Source organism: Miniopterus schreibersii (assembly GCF_964146895.1).
Source record: "Miniopterus schreibersii genome assembly, chromosome: 4".
In the NCBI taxonomy this organism is placed as follows: domain Eukaryota; kingdom Metazoa; phylum Chordata; class Mammalia; order Chiroptera; family Miniopteridae; genus Miniopterus; species Miniopterus schreibersii.
In genome coordinates, this window is record NC_138105.1 from 32,458,649 (window position 1) to 32,485,373 (window position 26,725).

The 26,725-nt window shown below is 33.4% G+C and overlaps 1 protein-coding gene across 1 annotated transcript; it reads left to right on the forward strand.

Moving 5' to 3' along the window:
• On the forward strand, positions 1 to 26,059 carry ABHD18 (abhydrolase domain containing 18). Its single transcript, XM_081135750.1, has 12 exons — positions 1 to 104; positions 737 to 821; positions 4,225 to 4,325; positions 7,864 to 7,942; positions 8,045 to 8,139; positions 9,974 to 9,991; positions 13,057 to 13,195; positions 15,201 to 15,290; positions 15,949 to 16,050; positions 20,716 to 21,076; positions 21,505 to 21,667; positions 24,405 to 26,059. Exons 1-12 carry the CDS (start codon positions 13 to 15, stop codon positions 24,454 to 24,456), a joined length of 1,377 nt encoding a protein of 458 aa, XP_080991876.1. The 5' UTR covers positions 1 to 12; the 3' UTR covers positions 24,457 to 26,059.
• The last annotated feature ends 666 nt before the right edge of the window (positions 26,060 to 26,725 follow it).

The window sequence follows — 26,725 nt, forward strand, 5'->3', positions numbered from 1 at the left end:
TGTTTACTACAGATGGGTGTGAGCAAGTTAGATGTTCTATACCGGAGGCTTCTCCTTACAAAACTTTTTATCAGAGGATGGGGAAGGCCAGAGGATCTTAAAAGGTAAGCATTTTTTCTGAATGCTTGTTCTGACTTTGTTTTAGTGAACATTTTTAATGTCCTTCACTATAAATAAATATAAAGTGATTGGAAAATTAAGCATTAGAAAATATAAAAAATGAAATTATTTCCTTTTCTCTTTTCTCTCTTTATTCCTTGTGTTTTAACCCCTATAATCATAAATTGAACTATTTTAAAAGTAATTTAGTTGTAAAAATAAAGAGTTCTCAGAGATACAAATGAGATTTTAACTTTAACAATTTTTAAGTTAATTAGAGTTTCCAGAGACTGAGCATTCTTCGGTAGACTGAATTTGTAATGACTATGAAGCTGGGATATACTGTGTAGCTCATGGGAATAGCTGGACTTAAGACAATAAATTTTCAAGATTTGAGCCTTTAATTTTGAGTCTTATATATGTTAATTACTTTCTAAACAATGATATTTCTCATATATTTTTTTCTGAGATAAAACGTCTAGCTTGCAAAAGACCAACAACCTAATCTTTTTCTTTGGTGATTAAAATTAAATTTTAACATGTTTTATGAACTGGACTTGCTAATTTTTACTCACTCGTCATCAGTTTCAACATATGGCTATATTAACTTTTTTCCTTTCCTCCCCAACCATAACAGACTCTTTGAATTCAGAAAGATAATTGGAAATCGAGAAAGATGTCAGAATCTGGTTTCAAGTGATTATCCAGTATACATTGATAAGGTATTCAAATGAAGTAAATGCAACTATAGAAATTCTGGTTTAACATAAATATGTGACAAGAATATGTTTAACATTAAGAGTATAATAACAGTAAACACTAAAACATGAGTATAATATAGATTTTTCATTTAATATTTTTAAAATGCTATGTGTGTTCTAACTGGATGTTTATAATAATTAAATTCATTTATACTTGGGAGCATATACTTGCCTGAATGTAATAAAACATAAGAAAATATTTAGGGCTGGATTTTTTTGAGCCTCATTTTTTACCTTTAGGCTTATGCAGGTTAAAGTAAATTATTCAACATTTCAAAAACATTGGAAGTAACACAGGGAAGTACTCTAGTTGGAGAATCACTTACTACATGAGATGTTATTAGCAAAAACAACTGTTAAATAACATCAGGGAAATGGTGTGGGATATAGTTAATTGCTGAGAAAATAATAGAATGAAAATGCTATAAAATTAGAGAAGATGAGGAAATATAGAGCCTGTCCTTGAGTAATGTCATTTTGTTATAATGTTAATGAGATGCTGGAGGAACTTAACTCTTGTTTATATCAATAGCCTATGGTAAAATTGGTTTCCTTGTATATTGTTTTGCTTAAAGTCACAGAACCTATCGACAGTGTTAAATGAGGACTTATTGTATTTGAAATAGTTTTGTTTTTAAGTAACCACATGTTTTTGTGTAAACTATTTCTAGGTTTATGTCCTTGGATACTATTAGGGAGGGGTTTCAAATCGGGGGGCTTCAAATTTCTCACTGCCATCAACCAAAGGAACTCTTCCTTCATCTCTTGTATATGTTGGATAACTTTAGAAGATTTCATTTTTCAGAAGTGTTCCACTGCTAAAAAAATTTTAACTGGAAATCCCTACTGTACACCATCTGACTGTTCCTTCTGGATTTAGAACATTTCTCCCTAAAATTTTACTAAACATTTCTATTTTATTTTTTCCTATTGAAAAATCATAGGCTTAAAATAAACAATTTTAAAGTATACCAAGTAAAAATCATAACACTCTAATTTCTAAATTAATTTCCCTCCCAAAGGAGAGTTATTGTTAAGATTTTAGAATGCATTCTTTCAGATTCTCTTCCTCTCTTCACCACCTCTCTCTCTCACTCCCTCAGTTTTTAAAAAGCCAGATATAATTCACATATCATAAAATTCACGCTTCCAAAAGTGTACAATTCTGTGTTCTTTGTTACATTCCCAAGATGTGCAGCCATCACCTCTATCACTGTTTCATTCCAGAACATTTTTATTGCTCTGAAAAGAAACCCAGTACCTATTAGCTGTCCCTTCTCATTTCCCTATACTCCCACCTTCTGGCAATCACTAACCTGCTTTCTCTATGGATTCACCTATTCTGGACATTCCATGTAAATGGAATCATAAAATATGTTGCCTTTTGTGTCTGGCTTATTTCACTTAGGAAAGTTTTATGATTCATCCATGTTGAAGCATGTACCAGTACTTAATTCTTTTTTATGGCTGAATCATATGGATATATGACATTATAATTATCCATTTATCAGTTGGTGGGCATTTGAGTTATCTCTGCTTTTTGACTGTTGTGAATAATAATGCTACAGACATTCATGTACAGATGTTTTTGTGGATATATGTTTTTAATTTTTTGGGTATATATTGAGGAGTGAAATTGTTGGCTGATGTGTTAACTCATATTTTTAACAAACTGCAGCTGTTTTTCCAAAGGGCACCATTTTTCATTCCTACTAGCAGTGTGTAGTAGTTCCAGTTTCTCCACATTCTCGTGATGTATGTACTACTTCTAGTTATCCCAGTGTGTGCGAAGTGTATTTTGTTGTGATTTTGATGCTCCTTTCCCTAATGGCTATGATGTTGAGCATTTTCATGTGCTTATTGGCCATTTGACTTTCTTCTTTGGAGAATTATTTATGAAATATTTGCCTTTTTGTTTTGCATTTCTGTCTGTCACTAACCTGGTGACTGCCTAGGGTATAGTGGGGCCACAGTCAGGGAATAAGGTCAAGAGCTCCTCTTTGAGGACTCTAGCATATAAGGCACTAGCTGATACCCAAACATGACTCTAGGGGGTGCTTGTTTTCAATTGAGTTATTCATCTTTTTATTGCTGAGTTGCAGCTTAATTTTTAAATCTATGTATGTTAAGCTCTAAAATTGCTTTTTTTTTCATGCCAAATTCCCACTTATCCCAACACTGTGTTGAATTACTCCCTTCACATTAGTTTTTACTACCTTCTTTGTCAATTAGTTTGTTTATCTAAAATACATAAGGAGAAAACTTTGAAACTATACTTGAAGGCAAAAAGATGACTAAAATGTAGGCTGCTTGGATGAAAAATTTTACATTATACACGTTAGGTTTTCTCACCATTTTCAAAAAATCCAGCACAATCCCGATTACAACATTCAATTTAGAACTTAGGTCCATAAAAGGCTCCTACAATACTTTTGGGAAGAACCATGAGAGTACAGTCAGATCAGGAATGCCTGAACAGGAGGAATGATAAATAAAAACTGGTTAAGTTGTATGTCAATGGTATTATAAAGCTGGAGCATGATCAACACAGCATGCTGTTGGTTCAGAAATAAAAAATAGGCTAGTAAGACCTAATAAAATATTGAAAATGTCAAAATTTATGAAAATTTACCTCATAGTAAAGTAGCATTTTACGTCACTTGGGGGGAAAATGTGGATTATTTAATAAATGGTGTTGATGCAACTGGCTAGAATTTGTGTTTTAAATAAAGTTGGACATACATAGCATTGACAGACATGGTTTTTTGTTTCTGATTTTAATGAAAATATGTGGTGCTTTACTGCTAATTTGGCTATTGGCCTGATAAAAAATTTTTATTAAAAAAAAAACAAACTATTTGAAGGAGAAAAGGTTTAGGTATTATATATTAGCAAATGCCTTTGATATATATGTAAATGTTAACATTTCTCCTTATGTAATGTGTTGACATGACTTATTACATTATTAGGTTGCCTGAAAATGAGCCATTCTAACATATTTTGTATCAACCCTTATTTGATTGTAGTAAATTATTTTTACAGTTTGTAAATTGTTCTTATGTTTACTTTTATATTGTTGAATTCTTTTAACTAGTATTTTTTTGGAGTTATTTTATATCATTGCATAAGTGAGTTTATAGTTTATTTTTCCAACTAGACTGTAGTAAAGGATATAGAGGGAAAAGGAGTGTGTGTAAATCAGAACCATGTGCTTAGAAAGCAGTGTGTGGCAAAAAGGATGCATAATAGGCACTGGAGACAAGTTTTTAATTGAATGGGAATTTTTTATAGAAAAACATCTATCTATAATAAACCAAGATATCTTAGTTTACATGTATAAGTCTTGGTTTTGTTTTTCTTTTAGATTGAAGAGCAGTCAGATTGTAAGATTCTAGATGGACACTTTGTTTCCCCTATGGCCCACTATGTGCCTGATATCATGCCAGTTGAATCTGTTATTGCAAGGTAAGAATTTTTATTCAGAAAGTTAAAGTACTAAGTTGTTTATGTTTATTTAAATTATAATAATATCAACGCTATGTTATTTGAAATTATTTAGCATTAATTACAATAATTACTTAGCATTATTTCCATTAAACATGGAGTAGGGGAAGAGTGAAATTATAGAGCTTCAGTATTTTGACATATTTAGTATGCATCTCAACTTAAGTTGTTATCTGCTGAAAATATACTGTTATAAACATAAGAAGTTTTGTGTAAGTTGTATGGTAACCACAAAACTAAAATCTGTAATATATGAACAAAAGAGAAAGATAAAGAAATGTAATTATCTCACTACAGAAAGTCATCATATCATAAAGGAAGGGGGAAAAGATAAGGAAGAAACAAAACACTTATAAAATCGCCAGAAAACAATGAACAAAATGGTTATAGTAAGTCCATACCTACCAATAATCACTTTAAATGTAAATGGACTAAATTCTCCAATCAAAAGACATGGAATGGTTGAATGGATAAAGAAACAAGACCCAACTACATACTGCCTATAAGGGACTCACTTTAGATGTAAGAATGTAAACAAAGTGAAAGTGAAGGGATGGAAAGAGAGATTCCATATAATGGAAACAGAAGAAAGCAGAAGTAGTTATATAATACAGAGTAGACTCTTAAGTTAAAGATTAAAATATGAGACAAAGGAGGTCATTATATAATGATAAAGGGGTCAATCCAAAAAGAGGATATAACATTTGTAAATATATATGCACCCAACATAGGAGTGAAATGTATAAATCAAATATTCACAGACCTGAAGGAAGAAATAGACAGCAATGCAACAATAGTAAGAAACTGTAGTACTCCACTTTCAAGGATGGATAGCTCATCCAGACAGAAAAGTCAATAAGGAAATACTGGACACAAACTACATTTTGGATCGCATGAACTTAACAGACATTTAGAGAATATTATGTCCTACAGCAGCAGAATACACATTCTTTTCATGTGCACAAGGATAATTCTTCAGGATACATCATGTTATGCCACAAAACAACTCTCAAAAAATTTAAGGAGATTGAAATCCTATCAAGAAAGTTTTCTGGCCACATCGGTATGAAACTAGATATCAGCTACAAGAAGAAAAGTCAAAATTTCACAAATATGTGGCAGTTAAACAACCTGGTACTAAACAACCAGTGAGTCAAAGAATAAATAAAAAAATACATTTGAGGCAAATGGAAATGGAAATACAACATACCAAAGCTTATGGGATATGGCAAAAGCAGTTCTAAGAGCAAAGCTCATAGGGATAAACACCTACATTAAGATAAAAGAAAGATCTCAAGTAAACAACCTAAGTTTACACCTCAACTAGAAAAAGAAGAACAAACTAAGTCCAAAGTTAGGAGGAGATAGCATAGATCACAGCAGAAATAAATAAAATAAAGACTAAATGTAATAGAAAAGATCAATGAAAACTAAGCTGGTTTTTTGAAAAGATAAACAAAGGAGACAAACTTTTAGCTAGATTTGCCAAGAAAAAAAGAGAAGAAGACAAATACTGTATGATCTCACTGATATGTGGAATCTAAAAACACACCTCAAACTCATAGATAGAGTAGACTGGTATTTGCCAAAGGTGGGGAATGGGAAGGTGCAAAATTTGTGAAGGTGGTCAAAATATACAAACTTGCAGGTATAAAATAAGTCTTGGTGGCTATAGTTAATAATGCTGTATTGTATATTTGAACTTGGTAAGAGTAATTAATTCTTTTTTAAAAAATATGTTTTTATTGATTTTAGAGAGAGAAGAAGGGAGAGGGATAGAAAGGTAGAAATATCGATGACAAAGGACCACTGATGGGCTGCCTCCTGCACACTACCTACTGGAGATCGAGCCTGCAACCCAGGCATGTGCCCTAACTGGGAATTGAACTGGTGACCTCTTGGTTCATGGGTCGATGCTCAACCACTGAGTCACACCAGCCAGGCAGGAGATTAATTCTTAAAAGTTCTCATCACACAGAAAGAATTTTGTGACTATGTGTGATGATAAATGTTAACTAGACTTATTGTGGTGATCATATCACAATATATACCTATATTGAATCGTTTGTTATACTCCTGACACTAATAATATGTTAAATGTCAATTACATCTATTTTTTTTAATCTTTTTTTCAAAAGGACTTTGGAAGCTGGAAACGGGAAGCCATCAAGATCTACATAGATACTTCCCTTTCCTGGGTGCTTCATTGTGTTTTATCTCTGTTTCATGACCCATGTCCATGTGATTTTTCAGTGGTTAGACTAGCTTTCTCTGTTTCTCATGCAACTGACAAGAAAATAGCTTTCACAACCCCACAGAACTCTATTTAGTATGTGTCTTAATTCCGGATGACCAAAAGAGCAAATCTCATTGCCCTAATTTGGCCTATACCTGGCCCAGTCATCTGTGGAAAAGGGCCTCACATGGCCTGTACCTACCTATTCATCATGGGGCTCTAGAAAAGACTGTGAGAAGACAATATAATTTGAGCAGACAAACTTATTATTGAGTCTGTACTAGATGTGTGATTAGTTAGTATTGTAATATAAGATCCCTATTAACTTAAAGCTATTCTCCAATATAAGTCTCAAAATCCATTGTCATGAAACAAAAGGAAAGTACAAAATAAGTGCCAAGATGTTCTGCTTTCTGCGGAAAACATTTTAATGTTTTCATTTTCCCCAAATCTTCAAAATAGCAAGAAGCAGGACAGTGCTGAGAATGCAAAATGAAGGAGAGTAGTTAACATTGATAGTTTCACTATGAGATTGAAAATTAAGAGTTTTTTCCATGAGTACAAAACAAATAATCTTTGATGCCATCCTAGTAATTGACTATGTTCTATTCAACAGTTCATTGACAGATTACTAGTGATATTGTCCCTTGCCAAAGCAAAGTAAGCTCAGAGAAGCAGCTATTTTAAAAAATCTTTTTGTTGATTCTGAGAGAGAGAGAAAGGGAGAGGGGGAGAGAGAGAGAAATGTGGATGTGAGAGGGTAACATCAATCAGCTGCCTCCTACACGCTCCACACTAGGGATTGAGCCTGCAACCCTAGGCATGTGCTCTGACTAGGAATTGAACCGGCAACTTTTTGATGTACTGGACGATGCCTGATGAACTGAGCCACACCCACCAGGCCAGAAAAGCAGTTCCTCTTGCCTGAGAATGCAGCCACCTAAAGAGTTCTGTTTTCTAAGACAATCATATACATTAATGGCTCTAGTATAAGAAAATTTCATTAAGCATTTATAAAGTTGCGGTATTGAACAAGATAAAAAGTGATTACATTAAATCCTGTGTTTATTTAGTAATTGAATATTTTAATATCCTAAGATAAAGCAAATTTACAATATCTGTTGCCTTTAGGCAATTACAATTTTAATGTCAAAATTCTGAAGACCTTTTCCCAAAAATAATTTAATTATGAAATTTTTAAGAATTGAAAGTTTGTATTAAAAGCCTTTAAAAGATAATTCACATGTGTTTTATTTTAAATAGATTCCAATTTATTGTGCCTAAAGAATGGAACAGCAAATATAGACCCGTATGCATTCATCTTGCTGGAACAGGAGATCATGTAAGACTTTATTATAACTTCTAATCCCTAACTTGTCAACGTACTCTTCTTAACAGATGTGGTTATTATATTCCTTAAGTATGTCATCTTTTCTTTCCTTAGCATTACTGGAGACGACGAACACTGATGGCTCGTCCTATGATTAAAGAAGCCCGAATGGCTTCTTTGTTGTTAGAAAACCCTTATTATATCCTTTTGTGATACCTAGAAATCTTTTCTCTTATTTACTTATAGATTTAGTTATCAAAAGGAATGATAGATAGTGGCCAGCTTTTCTAAATCAGTTAAATTTAGTCATCAGTTCAAAAAATACTTAAGCAAGAATGAAATTAAAAATTACTTCATGCCTTTTAAAAACTAAAGGACTGTGCTTCTATTATATAATTTAGATAAATGGTACTTCTGTTTCCTGTGAGACTTATTTTATGCTGCATTTTAATATTAATAAGTCAAATGTTTGTTATTAAGGAAACCCTCATGTTTTAAATGCAAAGTATCAGTTGAGGTTTAGAACAGTTCTTAACTTAATTTTCAAGATGACGTCAGACTATACCCAGAAGAAGAAACGAAACTGATGCACACATATAAAGAAATGCTCAACGTTGCTGGTAATAAGAGAAATGTAAAGTTAAAGCAACAATTAACAAAGATTTTAAAAACAAAACACAGTACTCATGAGGCTGATGTGAAATGGGCACTCTCATTACTGATGGCTGAATATCAGCTCAATCCCTTGGGAAAGCATTTTTACCATAATTGCATCAAGAGCCTTAAACTTCACATCCCTTGACAGAGTGATTTTCATTCTGGGATATTTATTCTAAGGATAAAATACTAAGAAAAGATAAAGTGGTAGAAAAGAGAAAAGATATCCGTATAACTTTATTTACAATAGTAAAATATTAGAAATCATTTGAATGTTCAACAATAGCAACATGATTGAGAAGACTGTGGTTCATAATATTGGAATATTATGCAATTGTTCTGTAATGTTTATTGCTCTACTACTTACTACCTGATGACCTTAGACCCAGTGCCTGGTAAATAATGTGTTCAGTAAATTTTAAGTTATTAAAAAGTTTACAGCAGTGTATGTAAGTGTTTATAATATAAAAATAGAATATAAAACTATGGTAAAATATAGATATACAAGAAAACTAAAAACAGAATATTTAAAAGACTGTACAAAAGAAAAACTAATGGAAAAAATACACCAAGATATTAATATATTGTCTATAGGTAAAGTAATTTTTTTCTAATAAGCTTTTTGTATTTTCTAGGTTTTCTAAAAATTTTTTATTGATTTTAGAGGGGGTTGGGGAGGGAAGAGGCCTCCGAGAGAGAGAGAGAGAGAGAGAGAACGAAGCATTGATTTGTTGTTCCACTTACTTATTCATTCATTGCTTGGTTCTTGTATGTCCCCTGACCGGAAATGGAACCTTCAACCTTGGCATATTGGGACAACACCCTAACCAACTAAGCTACCTGGCCGGGGCTTTTAGGTTTTCTATAATAAGTATATAAATGAAAAAAACCAATAAACTTAAATTGAAGATTACACAACCCAATGAATATACTAAAAACATTGAATTGTACACTTCAAATGTATAAATTGTTTAGCCCTGGCTGGTGTTGCTCAGTTGGTTGGAGAATCTTCCCATGCACAGAAGGTCTCTGGTTTGCTTCCGATCGGGGCACATACCTAGGTTGCAAGTTTGCATATAGGAAGCAACCCGTCGATGTATCTCTCACATCAGTGTCTCTCTCATTTCTTCCCTCTCTAAAATCAATAAAAGTTCTTTTTAAAAAATTACTAAACAAAATAAAATAAAGCTCTTTATAAAAAGAAAACAATTAATTTGAAAAACCCGAGGATTTCTAAACAGCATATCTGAAATAACCAGAAAATGGTTATTTCAGTACTAAATTATCTTCAACTTTATCTATTTTAAGTTAATGTGTTTTGATACACAGAGTATATTTAATTATTTTAAAACTTTCTCTTTGACCTACATTCTTAAATGGCTGCAGGAAACCCAAGGACCAAATGTAAGTATACGCCACCTTTGTTTTTGCAGTCCTTATACTAAATTTTCAGCAATATTAAAAATTTTGGTAGTCTTTGGTTAACCATTTCTAAGTTTAATCTCCAGGTGTTATTGCAGGGGAATTCTGTTATAAAACCATAGTAGAAATGTTAACTTAAATTTTTAGTTTAAGCTTTTTGCATTTTAAATGTCTGATAAAGAGATAAATATTTTAATAGGCTGACTGAAGATATGTTTTATTTGTAAAACTTTAACTGAAGAAATGATAAAACATTTTCCTTTTTAAAAGGAAAAGTACATTTACTTTGTGAAATTAAACACTATATTCTTTTTATTCTTGCAATGCATAATATAGGTAATCTGAAGATAAGCTTTCTCTTCCTGGTCTTTTAAAATGATCAACTTTGAGGGCAATTTTTTTTGTATTTTCATAATCTATATTGTGTTAATTTTGACTCATTCAAGAAATATTTGATCCTAGACACTGGGAAGACAGCAACAAAAAGACAAGGTCCTTATTTTCATGGAGTTTATATTCTAGTATGGGAGAGAGATAAAAATAAATAATTTCAGATACTTATCAATACCACAAAGAAAACAAAGTAAGGCGGTGGGATAAAGAGTAATAGATTGTGCGTGCAGGATAGAGCAGTATTAGGTATGAGGACATGATGTAATGAGAAGGACCCAGTGGGGTGAAGACCTGGAGGAAAATCAGCCTCAGAGAAGGCAGAGTAAATGAAAAGCCCAATGCAAGCACCAGGTGGGAAAGTAGTGCACTATGAGATCTGAAAGGAACGCAAGGACCCGATTAGGAAGAGCCGTGATTAGAATTTTACTGTAAGTGCAGTGGGAAACCTCTGGAGTATTCTAAGCACAGGAGTGATCTTATTTATGCTTTCAAATGCTTATTTTAGTTTAGAATAGCAGCAGAGAAATCAAATAGGAAGTTATTACAATATACTAGAAAAAGTAAAGAAAGCAACTTTAAGGTGGTGGCAGTGGAGATGCAAAAAAGGTGTGATGGATTTGAGATATAATTTAGAAGTTGAAATTATAAGACATTGATAAATTAGATATTGTGGGTAGGAAATCAAAAGTTCTGACTTGTACATATTTGTGATGTCTGTTGGACTTGCAAGTGGAGAAGTCAAGTAGGGAGTTGGAAAGTGGTGGAAAGGTAAGTTTAGAAGTACATGTCTATGTGGTCATGATATAAAAGAGATCTTGAAAGTGGGGTGTGGTGGACACAAACCTATATCCTATGATTAGATAATTAGATTTAGAGTAAACTTTGTGAAATCTTGTGAAAAATTAAGTCCAGGCTAAATAGTTCAAGAATTCTTACTTTGGAACTAGAACTAGGTGTGTCATTTTCACCCTCTCTGTAGGTGTTTAAAAAACAAAGAGAGTTCGAGTTATACTGAGGAGGCAGAAAAATTGTTTAATAGAAACACTCTTGACTTTGGCTTCATACATACATAGGTTGGAATTGTAACTTGCCATTTACTAATTGTATGACCTTGGCCTAAGTATCAATCAGTCACTTCATTTATAAAGTGGGAAAACTATGTAATTTCTCCAGTGCAGAATTGTTGTGAGAATGTTTATAAAATACCCTGTCACATATTATGTTCCCAGGAAATATAATAGTACTCCAATATATTTCATTTTTCTCAAATAATTCATTATAAGAAAGAAATGGCTTACAATTTAAATAATTATAAAAAAAAATCTCTCTCTTTTAAAATATCTTAACCCTATTTTCATCAAAAGTGGTTAAATAATTTGAGACTGGGTTTATAGTTATAGATAATCATTGTCCCAGAACCTTACATCAGTAACTTCTGTATAAAAGAGCAAACTGAGATGGACCTGAGAATTCAAACTTCCATACCAGGTAAAAAGAAATAATCAAGGAAATTCTATAATCATAAGTAGAAAATTAGAATGAGAATAGAAAACAAATATAAGGATGAATGGGTTCTTTTATGATGAAGCATGAGTATGACCTATTTTGTCATAGGATAGCATAGTTTCCATAAAGAGAAGTTCTGCCTTACGGAATTGGAGCTCTGCGAGGATGTGGTAGGACAGTGGGCATAAGCTGCTGGGGAACAGAATTCTGTCTTTAACAACTTGGGATTCCTGTGGCACCTGGTTCTCTGCATGTAATTATTCTACATAGACATATAATGAAAAACCATTGATAAAGTGAATTTTTGTACACTTTCACAAGGTTTCATCTAGTAGCCAACTATGTGGCAATGCTTTTAAATGAATTAAGTTTTGAAAAATAGATTCTAACCTGGTCACTTTAGTAATAAAATAATAAATGTTTTTTATTGCTATGTTAAAAGTGGTTCAGGAATCTAAAAAGATGTATTTAAGTAAGTACTTCTTATAAGGAAATGTTCTTTGATGTAAAATCAGTTTCTAAAAATAAAACGTTCAAGTTGAATTGTTCTTTATTTAAATTAATCAAAACATGTTTATGAGAAATTATTTTTCCAGTATTTTATTATATTTATAAATTGTGTATTTTGTGGAAACAAGCAACATACTTAAAATTTTGGTAATATGTGAACCTAGTATTAGGTTAAACTCTTTTACATTACTTTTTTAAATATGTTATGCCTTTAAGTTCTGTTGTAATAAGTTCTTTCTAAGGGGGGACAACTATAAATTTCTTTTTCCTTGTATCAGTTGTGGTAATTTAATTAAAAATTGGAAGTATAGAAGTATTTTCCCTAAGTATTTTAAGTTTTTTAAAGTATCATTGAATAAATAAGATACTCTTTTTTGAACTTCAAAATAGTTAAATAGTTGAAATTCAATAAAGATTATATGCTATAGAGCATATATAACTTTTATAAAATAAGTTTTAGGTGATTAATATGTAGAACTATATTAGCAGCACTGATTACATTGATTCAGTCCATTGTTTTACTTAGCTACTGGTCCTTTAAAAGAAAAACAGGAACTCTGGCTGCCTGTTGTAAATTTTCACATATTAAAATGTAAATACATAAAAAAATAATTTTCTTTTTTGTTTTGTGAGGCTAGAAGGTCCAGCTTAAAAAACGTGTCTGACCTGTTTGTGATGGGAGGAGCTCTTGTTTTAGAATCTGCAGCTCTCTTGCACTGGCTAGAGAGGGAGGGTTATGGACCTCTAGGAATGACCGGAATATCCATGGGAGGACACGTAAGCCTTTCATTTCAACTGGTATTTACTTGTGATTGTGTTTGTAAAATCTAGGGAATCTAGTTCTTTTAAAAATGTACTTTATGTTTAGAATTAACTTTAGTTTTGGTGAAAGAAGAAACAGATTCTAAACTTTTGTTCCAATTATAAAGTAATGATGTATGTGTTTTTTTTGTATGATTTATGTAGACACTGATTGTACTTACTCCACAATTATATCTCAGGTATTGGATTTGATATTTTATTAAAAGTTGATTATGAAACTTAACTCAAGTTTCAAGTTAAAATGCCGTATCTTACCTATCTTACCTTTCTCTTCTAGAGTGTACTAAGATGGCCTCCTACTTGGTTTCCCTGTCTGTATTCTTTTCTCTTAACCTTTTTCTTAACAGTTTTTCTCCACACCCTAGTGATTTTCCTCAATCTGATCTCTGCTCTGTCCTGCCTAAAACCTGCCAAAGACTTGCTGTTGCACTGGCTGTAACTATGCCAGGTGCTGGCATCCCTCTGGTGCCCTTCCAGGCCCTTCCACCTAGCTGAATAACAGCTAGCTTTTCTGATTCCAATTTAAAGCTTGCTTCCTATGAAAAGCGCTCCTGACTCCTAGCCTTACTCCAGACTATACTTCATCTCCTGTTAGTACTTATTTCACTGTACTTAACTTAGCCATCTGTTTGCTCCATGAAGCAGAAGATTCAGTGAGGGCCAGGAATATGCTCTGGTTCACTACCTGGACTTATTAGTCACTCAGTACATTAGAAAATTATCATTTGTAAGTCACTTGACTTATAAAATTAAGTTCAAAAACTTAAATTCAAAGCAGTTACCAAAGAGTGAAGCTGATAAAATTACTTCAAGAACTTATCATACTCAAAACAGCAACTACCAGGCAGTGAAACTGAAGGGTGGAAAAGGGTTTGTTTTCCTGCCTCGTGGTGTTTCTGTTGCTGTGACCTAGGTTGGGGCCTTATAATTTCACCTGGACCGCTGCTCTTATCTGGTTTCCTACCTCAGCCTTCATCCTCTCATCCGTCCTGTAAACCACTATCATTTTAGCTTCCTCGAATCACTTCTTTGACGCCACTCCTTTGCACAGGCCTCTTTATCAATTCCCCATTATGTACAGAACAAAGGAACTTCTAATCGATCCTGATCAATCTTTCCAGCCCTACCTATGCCCCAACCCCCACGAACCCCACTGGCCACATGTGCACTATTGACCAGTCAAGCTGAAGTACAGGGTGGGTCAAAAGTAGGTTTACAGTTGTACTCCAAACAGAGTTTATTCTTGTATTATTGTTAACTGTTGTATCGTTTGCTATACAAACAACTGTAAACCTGCCTTTGCTCCGCCTTGTATATTGCCTGCTCCCTACCACACAGACTCTGTGCTTTCTCACTATCTTGCCTTTGATCCTACTGTCTTCTTTATATGGAAGACAAGACCCCATCTTTTCCCTAAGAGACAGCCATTTCATGAAGCCTCCTCCTATTCCTCTAGTCAAAAATAACTCTTCCCCTCTCTAGGCATACACATTACATTATTTTATATCACTTATATATTCTGTTTTGTAGTTTACCAAATTCTTGGCATCTTTCAGTCAACCTCAAGGGTCTGAGATTTTATAGTTGTGATTTTGCTGTACCTGAGCGAGTCATTTAGGCAATGAGCGTGCATAGCCTGCTGCACAGTATCTACATCTCAGCACGTGTGCTCTGTATTTACCAGTAGAAGTAGCTCTCTATGAAAGGTCTTGAGGTTACTTAAAATTTTCTAATATACTTTATTGCTTTCAAAGGGGGAAATTATATGTTGTAGTTGAATTTATGACTTTAGAAGTTTGAAAAGGTTGCTAGACATCCTCGTGAGTATTTAGAGACTTGTGTTCATGTCTTATCTCACCAACCACTACACAAAGTGCTTGTTAATATTAAATATTTTTTATTTTAATGAGTAGAAAGTTTAAACAGAAGCTCTCTAACTGAGTATGTTAACATATTACAGATGGCTTCCTTAGCGGTATCCAACTGGCCTAAGCCCATGCCATTGATTCCATGTCTGTCTTGGTCCACAGCATCTGGGGTCTTCACTACGGTAATTTAATTGCAATTAATTTTTAGATCATTATATATGCTTACATGTAATTGTTTTGGGGGCTCCCTAAACCACCCCCAGGTTTGGTGATTCACTAGAAGGAATCACAGGACTCAGCATGTTGTTATACTCATGACTAAGACTCATCAGAGCAAAAGGGTACAATACAGAATTAGCAAAGGGAAAAGGCATATTGGGGAAAGTCCAGAGGACATCAGGCACAAGCTTTCAGTGGATTCTCACAGGTTGTGTTGGATTCCTCCAGCAGTGTCACAGTATTTGTAAAGTGTTGTCCATCATTTCAGCTCGCTTGAGCCCAGAAATCCAGGGTTTTTATCAGGTCAGTCATTTAGCCACCCTCTGCCTAGCATATACCAAAATACCAGAAGGAAAGCAGGTGTTCAGCAGAAACTACATTGTTTGTACAAGTAGTTTAGGCACAGAGACCTGCTTTGTCATTTAGGAAGTTTTATATCAGGGTAAAGAACTGTTTACTAGTCAAGTTCCCAACCTCTAGTCAAGGACCAACTCTATAAGCAAGCTAAAGATAGGAAACCTCAAGCTTGCTATATTATCTCTTTTCTATACAGTAATAATAATACAATTTTTGGACAAAATAAATGGTGTGATTTGATCTTAATTTAGTTTGTTATTTCAGGGTGTGCTGAGTAAATCGATTAATTGGAGGGAGCTGGAAAAGCAGTATTATACACAGACAGTTTATGAGGAAGAAATTATTCACATGCTTGAATATTGTGGGGTAAGTTTTTTATTTCTTCATAATGTTAGGGGAATGTTGATTGTGTTTAATGATTCAAATTTTTAAAAAGTGGCAAATTTTGGGACCCTAGTTGGGTAGCTCAGTTGGTTAGAGCATCTCCTGATACTCCAAGGTTTTGGGTTCAGTCCCCAGTCAGGGCGTATACAAGAATCAACCAATAAATGCATGAATAAGTGGAACAACAAATCAGTGTTCTTCTCTCTCTCTCTCTCTCTCCCCCTTCCTTACTCTCTCTAAAATAAATTTTTAAAAAAAGAATTGCAATTTTTTAAAAAAGTACTATTTTCTACTTTTAAGAATTCTTTATTTTAAAATAAAATACAAATAAAATACAGATACAGAAAATCATGCAAAGCAAATATATGTCTTAGTACATTTATTAAATAGCAAACACATTTGTAATAGGTCAAGAATAGAACTTGATGCTTAGCCTGTTTGGCTTAGCGATTAGAGTGTTGGCCCTCAGGTTGAAGGGTCACAGGTTCCATTCCAGCCAAAGGCACGAACCTTGGTTGCAGGCTTGATCCCTCGCCCTGGTCGGGGCGCATGCGGGAGGCAACAGATTGATGTGTCTCTCTCACATTGATGTTTCCCTCCCTCCCTCCCTCCCTCCCTCCCTCCCTCCCTCCCTCCCTCCCTCCCTCCCTCCCTCCCTCCCTTTCCCCATCTCCCTTCCACTCTCTCTGAAAAGCAATGGAAAAAATATTCTTGAGTAAAGATTAAAAAAAAAAGAGAATAGAACTTGACTACCCAGCTCAAAACTTGACCACCCAACCCAAGAACCACTCTCATGTGTCTTAATCAAAAGGCCCTCCTCCTCTACTATTATCATTATCCTGATTTTTATAGTAATTACTTCCTTATTTCTTTAAAATGATTTTATTGTCCAAGTGTACATCCCTAGACACTACATTTCTTTTATTTTTTATTTTATTTTTATTATTTTTGGTGACAGAGAGTGAGTGATGGAGATAGAGCACTAAATGAAGAGAGACAAGGGGGAAAGGGGTAGATATTACAGTTCTTTTATTTGATGTTTAAGTGTCTTTTAATCTATATGTTCCCTTACATCCTTTCCTTTTCCCTTAAAATTTTTCTGTTGAAAAACTTGAGCTATTTATCCGTAGAGTTTCTCACAGTCTGGATTTTTGATTGCATTCTCATGGTACAGTTTAGCATGTTCCTCCATGCTCTATATTGCTGCCTGCAAATTGGCAACTAGGTCTAGAGGCTTGATTAAACTCAGTTTTCATTTCTTTGGAAAGAGTATGGGAAGCAAACAGTATCTTATTCACTCTTTTTGTGGAGTAAGCTTCCACTGATGCTTTTTTTTTAAGTTATTGATTTTTTTTAGAGAGAAATATTGATTTGTTGTTCCACTTATTTATGCATTTAGTGGTTGATTCTTGTATGTACTCTGACCAGGGATTGAACCCGCTACCTTAGCGTATCAGGATGACTGTCTAACCAAATGAATTATCTGGCCAGGCACTCCATTGATGCTTTGATGCCTGTGTCAGTTAATTTAAGGGTTGCAAAATGCTGATATCCTAATTCTGTCATTGCTTTTTCGTTTTTCAGTTTGAGTACTTTTGTAAAAAGGTACTTTGTCATCTATTATTTGGTTATCTATTATTAGTTCAGTTCATATAGGAAAGGCAGGATAAATGCTTGGTTCTTTCCCTTAATTTGCCAGTTTTCAGGATCATGAATTGGTTCCCTATTACTCTCCTAAGGTAACCAATTCTTCCCATGAATTTTATTTCTTTTCATGAATTTTAAAATTTTGCACTATTACTTTGAAAATTACTGGGAATCTCAAAAAATCTCAGAAAGAAAAGGAATCATTCTACTATCAATGTGAATTTTTATTTATAATTACATCACTTATAAACCTCACTCTTATAAAGTAGGTCTACCTTGCATAACCTCAAAGGGGTAGTTAATTACTTGCCTAACAACTTGGTTATAAAGTAGCTCTACTGCTAGTTAGTTCCTTGTGATCCACTACATATGTGATCAGAAAGATACCTATATTTGAGAGCTTGTGAGAAAACTTAACATGCATTTAAGGGAGGTTCATAAGTTTTGGTCATGTGAAATGGCTGTGTATTCTTACCCAGCACTTCTTTTTCTGTGCCTCTGACTTGGTGGTTGTATACAAGAATCTTTTTGTTTATTAGAGCTAGTTCAGAGTAATGAATAGTCAAGAAATATCAAGATGGCTTGCTTCTTTTTTTGTTTTAAAAATTGCATTTTCCTGCCCTAGCCGGTTTAGTTCAGTGATTAGAGCGTCAGCCTCCAGACTGAAGGGTCCCCGGTTCGATTCCGACCAAGGGCATGTACCTCACTCGGTTGCACGCTCGGTCCTGGTTGGGGCATGTGCAAGAGGCAACCAATTGATGCCTCTCTCTCACATTGATCTCCCCCCCCCCGTTCTCTCTGAAAAGCAATGGAAAAAATATCCTCAGGTGAGGATTAAAAATAATTAAAAGAATAAAATATATAAAATAAAATTTGCATTTTCCTGCCTGACCGGGTAGTTCAGTTGTTGGTTGGAGCATCATCCTGATTAGCCAAGGTTGTGCATTCGATCCCCGGTCAGGGAATTAAAAAAGGAAAGCAAGCCCTGGCTGGGTGGCTCAGTTGGTTGGGGCGTCTTCCTGTCCACCAAAAGGTGGTTGGTTCCATTTCCTGGTCAGGATACATGCTTAGTTTGCAGGTTCAGTCCCAGTTGGGCAGATCAGTGTTTCTCCCTCACATCAGTGTTTCTCTCTCCCCCTCTTCCTTCCTCTCTCTCTAAAAATCATATCCTCTGGTGAGGATTAAAAAATCAAAATTGTGTTTCCCTATCAAAAGAAGTTAAATTTGTTTGTGTACTACTCTGAGTAATTCTAGGATGCTTTGATCTTACATTTCCTAATATTACTAAACTTCATCTCCCCTTTTATACTTCTGTGGTCTGGATGGCTTTAATGATTTGTTCTGTTAGTTTGTTGGGTTTTCTTTCTTTCCTTCAACCAAGTTTTCAAGATAGATTGTATAGCCAATAGTTCAAGCGTAAAAAAGTATAAAAAGATTTATAGTCAAACAGTTACTACCCTTGTTCCCAATTTGCCTAGGTTCAATCTCCCTCAACAAATGACCCACTATATTATTGCTTAATATTTGAAGGAATTTTTCAAACCAATAGAAATACGAAGTTTTTCTCTTCCCTTTGTTTATGGACTATACACAAATGTTTCCTTTTTTTTACTGCAGCATAATAGTCTGTTACAGGGATGGACGTACCATAATTTATTAACCAGTACCCTGTTAGTGGGCATCTTATGCTGTTCCTTATCTTTCACTATTAAAAAACAATACTGCAATGAAAAATTTTGTACAAACATCATTCCGCAAGTGTAAATTCCTAGAAATGTTGTTGCTGAGTTAAAGGGTATACCCATTTGTAATGTTGTTAGATTTTGTCTAATTCTAGTTGTGTCAATTTACACTACCAGCAGGAACATGTGTGTCTTTTTCCCCGTAAGTTCACAAATTCAGTGTGTTATCAAACATACAGGGGTGTTTGTGAACCTGATAGTGAAAATTGGTATAGTTTTTGTTTAATTTATTTAACTTTTAGTGAAATTGAACGTGTTTATAAGTTTAAGAGCAATTTCTATTTTATTTTCTGTTACCTTACATGCATATCCTTTGCTCATTTTTTCTATTGCGAGTTTGGGCTTTCTCTTCACTCTGGCTCTTATTAAAACAGTAAGCTCTTTGTCATATAAGTTGCAAATATATTTTCCCAAGCTATCATTCTTTTATCTTTTGACTTTGCTTTTAGTATTTGACAAAGTTTACTTTTATTTAAATTATATTTATAGGTCTTTAAACTTAGTCCATAGTTTTGAAATTTTACTAGGCAATATTTATTCCTTGATAATTTTTAATTCTCATTAGTTTACCCTGAGAAAGAGATTTGGAGTGGCTGTTGTATTACTGCCAGGATACACTCATAAGACTTTTGGAAGTTTTAGCAGATCATGGATTTCCAAACTTTGGCAATAAAAACATGAGACAGACTAAATTATACCCAAACATTTAGCAATAATATATAAATCTGTCTTAGTCCTAAGTTAAATTTTGACATCTCTGTTCTCTTTTTTTTAAATTGTGGTAAGATATACACAACATAAAATGTACCATTTTAACCATTTCTGAATGTACTGTTCATGGTATTAAGTACATTCATGTTGTTTTGCCATCATCACCTCCTCTAGCACCACCATCCAATCGCAGAACTTTCCATCTTCCTAAACTGAAATGCTGAACCTATTAAACATTAACTCTCCTTCCTCCTTCCCGCCCTGGCAACCACCATTCTATTTTCTTTCTCTATGAATTTGACCACTATGGGTTCCTCATAAACGTGGAGTCATACAATATTTGTCCTTTTGTGCCTGGTTTATTCATTTAGCATAATGTTTTCAAAGTTCACTCATATTTTAGCGTGTCAGAGTTTCATTAATAATCCGTTGTATGCATAAAACATTCTGTGTTCCCATTTATTTGTTGATGGACATTTGTGATTTCTCTTTGTTTTGACAAGGTTGTTAAATAAAATCCTATTTTATGTTAAATGTTTTATTTCAGACAGATTCTTTCAAGATGGGACAAGAGTTTGTGAAATGCTTCCCTAACAGTGCAGACAGTCTGGTTCCTAGAACTTTAAATTTAGATATGACGGACCCAGTTGTGTCCTCAAAACCTGCTGAGTGCCATAAATCTAGTAAAACATTTTTAAGTGCCACATCAGAAGGACTACTGCTGCAAGATACTTCTAAGATGGAGTGCTTCAATCAGACACTTTCAACGAACAAAAGTTATACAAGTTGTAATCCTCAGTCATACCACCTACTCAGTAAAGAACAAAGAGGAAAGAATCTTCAGAAAGAATCTTTGCTGTTTATGAAAGGAGTCATGGATGAATGTACTCATGTAGCAAATTTCTCAGGTAAGAGTTTTTATATGAAATTGAGAGTATCTGATGATGTATTAATTTGTGAAATATTTTAAAGTATGCTTTATAAGTTTTGTATTTTCCAAAAGTCTATTTATTGGCTCCAGAATGTGTTTAGCAAGATAGGCTGGTTATTTAAATGTATTTTATCCATGAATATCTAAGATCATCTTATATTTCATTAAAAACTTTGGCTTTTGTACCTTATTTGGAATATTCATTTCACTGTATTAGAGATGAATATTATATTATGGTATATTATAGTTGATTTTTAACTTATTCAAAAGAGTTCCAGTTTGACAAGTGTTTCGCTGACTGTATTGTATGATGCATTTTATTTTCTAATACAATTAATAGTATGTATAAAAATCTTAGAGATTTTTAAAAAGTGTATGTGTTGCTTTTTAAAATCCTGTACCTAGTTCCAGTTGACCCAAGCCTCATTATAGTGGTTCAAGCCAAAGAAGATGCCTATATTCCACGAACAGGAGTTCGAAGTCTACAAGAAATCTGGCCTGGTTGTGAAATCCGGTATCTAGAAGGGGGTCATATTAGTGCTTATCTTTTTAAACAAGGACTCTTCAGGTAAGATGATTGGTCTAAACAGGTGTCTATTGTTTGTTTTTGGATTTTCTTTTTACTAAACAAATATAAAACATTGGGTGTTTTTATTGTCTGTTTCAGTCCTCTTATTTCCTCCCTGCTTCCCTCGGTTCTCACGTGTGGTACTCTTTCCTTTCTCGCCCTTTTTTTTTTCTTCTAGAGAACCAGGAAGTAACGTATGACAGGCATGCTTTCTTATGTGGTTTTACCCTCTTCAGATGTCAATGTCCAAGTATTTTAGGGAATAGGGAGGAACACTAGGGTTCATAAAACTTACTTAGGTTTTTCATTACACACTCATGTCCTTCTCTCAGAATGGCTGAGTATCTGCGGGATAATCTAGCAGTGGTTTTCAGTAGCAAGTGAATATCGAACCTTAAAATGAGAAGAGAAATATTGGTTTTAATATTAGTAACTTTTATGACTGCAGTGTTTCTTAGAACTTATAAAGTCTTGTCTGCTATAACTCGTTTTTTGGTATCCTTCGTTATTTCTATTTTTATTCAAATGTGATGGTAAAAGGTATCATTAGAATCTATCACTAGTGGTTAAATTAGTTCACATAAAGTCAGTATAATGTGTTCCAAAATTTCCAACTATATAGCTGTATAATAGAATAGTTGAGTGTGGTATATGTTTGAGCTTTTTTTCTTTTTCTTTTTTCCCCCATCACCATTTGTCCCTTCTATGCCCTCTTCCACCTCCACCCCCTTAACCCCACCCTGAAATCACCACACTGTTGCCCATGTCCATGAGTTCTTTTTTAAGTCTATAATGTCCTGAAGCATATAATAAACCTTTCTTTTTATTGTATGATCTTTTAAAAAATATTTATTTGGCATTTGAGTCCCAGTTAGTTGGTTAAGTGAGTAGACTACCTACTCAGTGTGACTTTCTGGCATAACAAAAACTAAAACAAAAAACAAACAAAAATTGTGAGTACTTAGGGTTGCTAAGGTTGCTCAAGTAGAGTCTAAAGTTCTGTTATATTTGTGAATCAGAGAACCCACATGCTTGCTTTAGTAAATCAGTGTCAAATTTCTTTTTCTCTTTTATGTATCTAAGTGGGAGGGTGGCTGAGAGGCATTAAGAAAGATATAATAGTAAGCTGTAAAAACTCAAAAGTGCTCATTTAAAAGCTTCATTTGAGAAATAGATAAATGTTAGCTGTTACCATGTGCCAAGTACTAGAGCAATTGCTTCATATATTATTAACCCCTTTACACAGAAATACGGTGGGCAGAAGAGTACACAACTTGCTCTGGAGTTACTATTTGGCCTCCCTAAACCCCACCAGTCACTTCAAAACCTAACAAAGTTTAGATGACACTGGAATAGAATTTTTAAAAGTTCATTCTTTTCACTCACCAGATATAACACAAGGCACTCCTTTATGTGCTTTTATATTTTGTGTTATTATTTAGGATTGATAGTACGAGTGAATAAAAGACTATTCAAATGATTAAAAAGACATGCATACATTTCCTAACTCTCCTCATACCATGTACACAAGCCCAGGTGGCAACCTTAGGCATCAGGAAGTAAAAGAAATTCATTGTAGCAGAGCATGTACCAGGACTAACTCTGGGGGGAAAACTGTTCAGTGGACAAACATGTCAGGACCCTCTCTCTCTCTCTCACCTGCAGTCAACAAAATCTCTTTATGTGCCAACATGCAAATATTCTTTGTTTCCCTTCTCATTGTTACATTTTACAAGGGACAAAGTTCTGAGACAAATACAAGTGTGATGGAATTCTAAGTCTTCACAACATATTGGAAGTCATAATCTATTAGCAGGTTGCTAGTTTTAAAGATAATTTTAATATCTTTTTAAGAATATGGGGAAATACTTTGCTAAACAAGTAGGATTCAGAATTAATATGATCTCATAGTTATTATTTAAACTGGGTCAAAATATAGATGTATGGATTTAAAACAAAAATGCCTATAGGAAATACATTATAACATTACAGTAGGTACCTTAGAGTGATGGGATTTATTACTTTTTTCCCTCTCTATATTTTTTGTTTTTTCTGAATATTCTACAATAAAAATGTAAACTCTCACAATATGAAGAAAAACAAAATGAGCTTTAAGAATAATATCTTTTAAACCTGGACCAGATCAATTAGACTCTTTCCAATTAAAATTTTTTTTAATTTACCTTTATTGTTAAAAGTATTACAGATGTGCCCCCCCATTGATCCTTTCCAATTAAATATTAAAATATGTAATAAAATTAATATAGGAAACTGTGGCTTTTGATTTTAAGTTCAGTTGCTAGGAACATGTTTTTTTAATAAACAAAAAGTGTATCATAATCTATGAAATAAATACTATATTCTGAAAAGTTATGTAGCCAGTTAATATTCATCAAGTGACAAAATAAAAAGAAACCAGTTCCTTTTCCTTTTATCATTTTATTATACATATATGTATACATATATATTATATAAATCCTAAGGCACAAAAAAGTTGCTTCACAGAAAAAAATGGTGCTTCTGAACACATCATCAGCTGGATATACATTTGAGGTTCTCCAGTAGTGGTGAAGTTAATGGATCCAAGCACCCACCTTCAGGTACGGCCTCTTTCACAGCTCTTTGGGGAGGAGGTCAGGTTGCAAGCCAAAGGTAATTTTGGAAATAACTTATAGTAAAAGCACTGTATATTCCCCTTTTTTGCTAATTACTTGTAGTTTTTCATTTTTAATTTTAGACGAGCCATCTATGACGCATTTGAACGCTTTCTGCATAAATATGCTAACTAATTGGATCACTGTATGTAACCAGTGTGCCATCATGTTTCTTACAAAAGGAGTTTCATCTTTGATGATGTGAAAAACAAGCAGACAGCGCTATATAATTGCTATCAATTTAGTCTGGAATTCAGTGTTACAAATCAGTCAACTATAATCTTTAAATGCATTTGAATAACTTTAAACCAATATTTGGGTGAAGTGATGTTGAAGCAGTTTGTTATTGTTTGTGGTAATCCCATATACTCTATATAGTCTATTATTTCTAATTATGAAAACTTTAAAATTTTAATTTATGATTTATTTAAAATATATTCATAGAAACCGTATTGGTTTTTATAGAACTGCTAAATCAAAGTTTGTAATACATCAGCTTGTATTGTATACCTTTATATGATATTTCTACTATTGATTTGCTTTCAGAAACATGTTTATTTCTTTTATGGATTTATAGTGAATTTACCATCTTATTTTCGCCTTTAATTTTCTGCTATGGAAACTTATGATGTGCAAAAATCACTGTTAACTTTGAATTCTAAAATTGTGTCTTAACATTTTCTTATGTATATATCTACCATGTGTTTGCAAAACATCTAACTTCACTTTAGGCCAAGTACGTAACAGCTTTGACTTAATTTAAAAAATTAATGGCCATAGTGAAATCGCTCTGTCCTAAATAAACTTTATTTTTCAGAAAAGATGTAACTACTAACTTTTTTAAATTGGAAGATTACATGGCTAGATTTGGTGCTTTCTTTTTATGATAAACTTCTCAAGCTGAGAGCTAAAATATTCTCAAAAAGTAGAAACTATTTTTGGGTATTGTGTCAAGGCTTAGAATAAATGTATCTGAGTTTTACTTATTTGAAATCTGTTGTCTGTAGATTATATTTAAATATGTATCCTAGTCTAGTAAGGATATTTGAATTATACTGTGCCTTTGTAGCCTTTTTAAACAAGACTTTCTCACTCTAATGCCTCCATCATTTCAATTTTTTAAAACTATTTAGAAATTATTAATGTAAAGTCATTGATGGCATAGAGTTGTAAATTTTGTAAGACTGCTTTGACATAAACCAACATTATAGCCATTTCAGCTGTAGCAATTTTACATGTTCAGCGTAAAACCTTTACTTTTAACCAAAAGTATAAAAATCTAAAGTTCTTCAATAATATACCCATTAAAGTAAAAGTTATTTTCAACTGAATCATAATTTCTTTTGTGTATTGTGAGGTAATATGATTGAATGCTTTCTGAATAATGGCATTAGTAAAACCAATACTGTATTCTCATATAAGTATTTCTTACTAAGCAATAATGTACTATGTTGTGTGACTTTCTATTGGTAAGAGAATGAAATTTTATTTCATTTTAACTTAACTCCTGGGCATAACTAAATTTTCCCAAATAAATGTGAAAGAAGGTATTTTAAAAATTTCATCTCCTAACCAAATATTTTATATCACTGGGGGAGCACTTGAGATCTTGCTTCCCAGCATGTCAAAAATTCACACACACACAAAAATATATATCCATGAAGCTACCTAAACTGATTCAAAGTCAAAATACCTTTTCTTAAAACTTTTATCCATTCTCCCCCAATATAGTGACTTAAGATTCAAGATTCATATATATATATGAATATATATATTCATATATATATAATGTATGTATAACGTGTGTGTGTGTGTGTGTGTGTGTGTATATATATATATATATATAATGTATGTATTACATACACACACACACACACAAAGCAGTGCTGCCTGCCATTTTGAGGACTGGGTACATAAACTGCCAGAAATTCATTTAGGCCAGAGTTGCAAACTGGCAGTTGATATAGGCCAGCTTAGCCCATAGTTGCTTTATCCAGTGTGCTTAATATTTCAAACTATGAAATGTGTTCAGTTTGCCACAATCTGCTGGTCTAGCCTTATATTAGACCATGTCACTACTTTGTTTCCTACTTAGCCCTAAAGACATCTGAGTTTGAGACCCCTGATTTAGATTTGTGGTTAGAAAAAGATTCTGAATTTCATGATTTCATACAGTTGTAATTAGTATTAAATAATTTTAGCATATGCAGCTTAGATTGTTTCTTATAAATGTGATTTTTTAATGTGGTGCTTTCTCTTGTAAAGAATACTGAATTGTTAACACTGTAACTGAAATTTTAATCATTTCCAAATATTTTATACTTCACAATAAAAGCTTATTTGAATAATTATTCATGTTCAAGAGGTATTATTCTAAATATAAAAAATGCGCCACATTTGACTA

Bases quoted from the DNA above. Each gene is read 5' to 3' on its own strand.
- ABHD18 (XM_081135750.1), top strand. From the start codon at position 13: ATGGGTGTGAGCAAGTTAGATGTTCTATACCGGAGGCTTCTCCTTACA. The intron at 105-736 runs GTAAGCATTTTT...CAACCATAACAG, and splicing joins AGGCCAGAGGATCTTAAAAG to ACTCTTTGAATTCAGAAAGA. The intron at 21,668-24,404 runs GTAAGATGATTG...TTTTAATTTTAG, and splicing joins TTTAAACAAGGACTCTTCAG to ACGAGCCATCTATGACGCAT.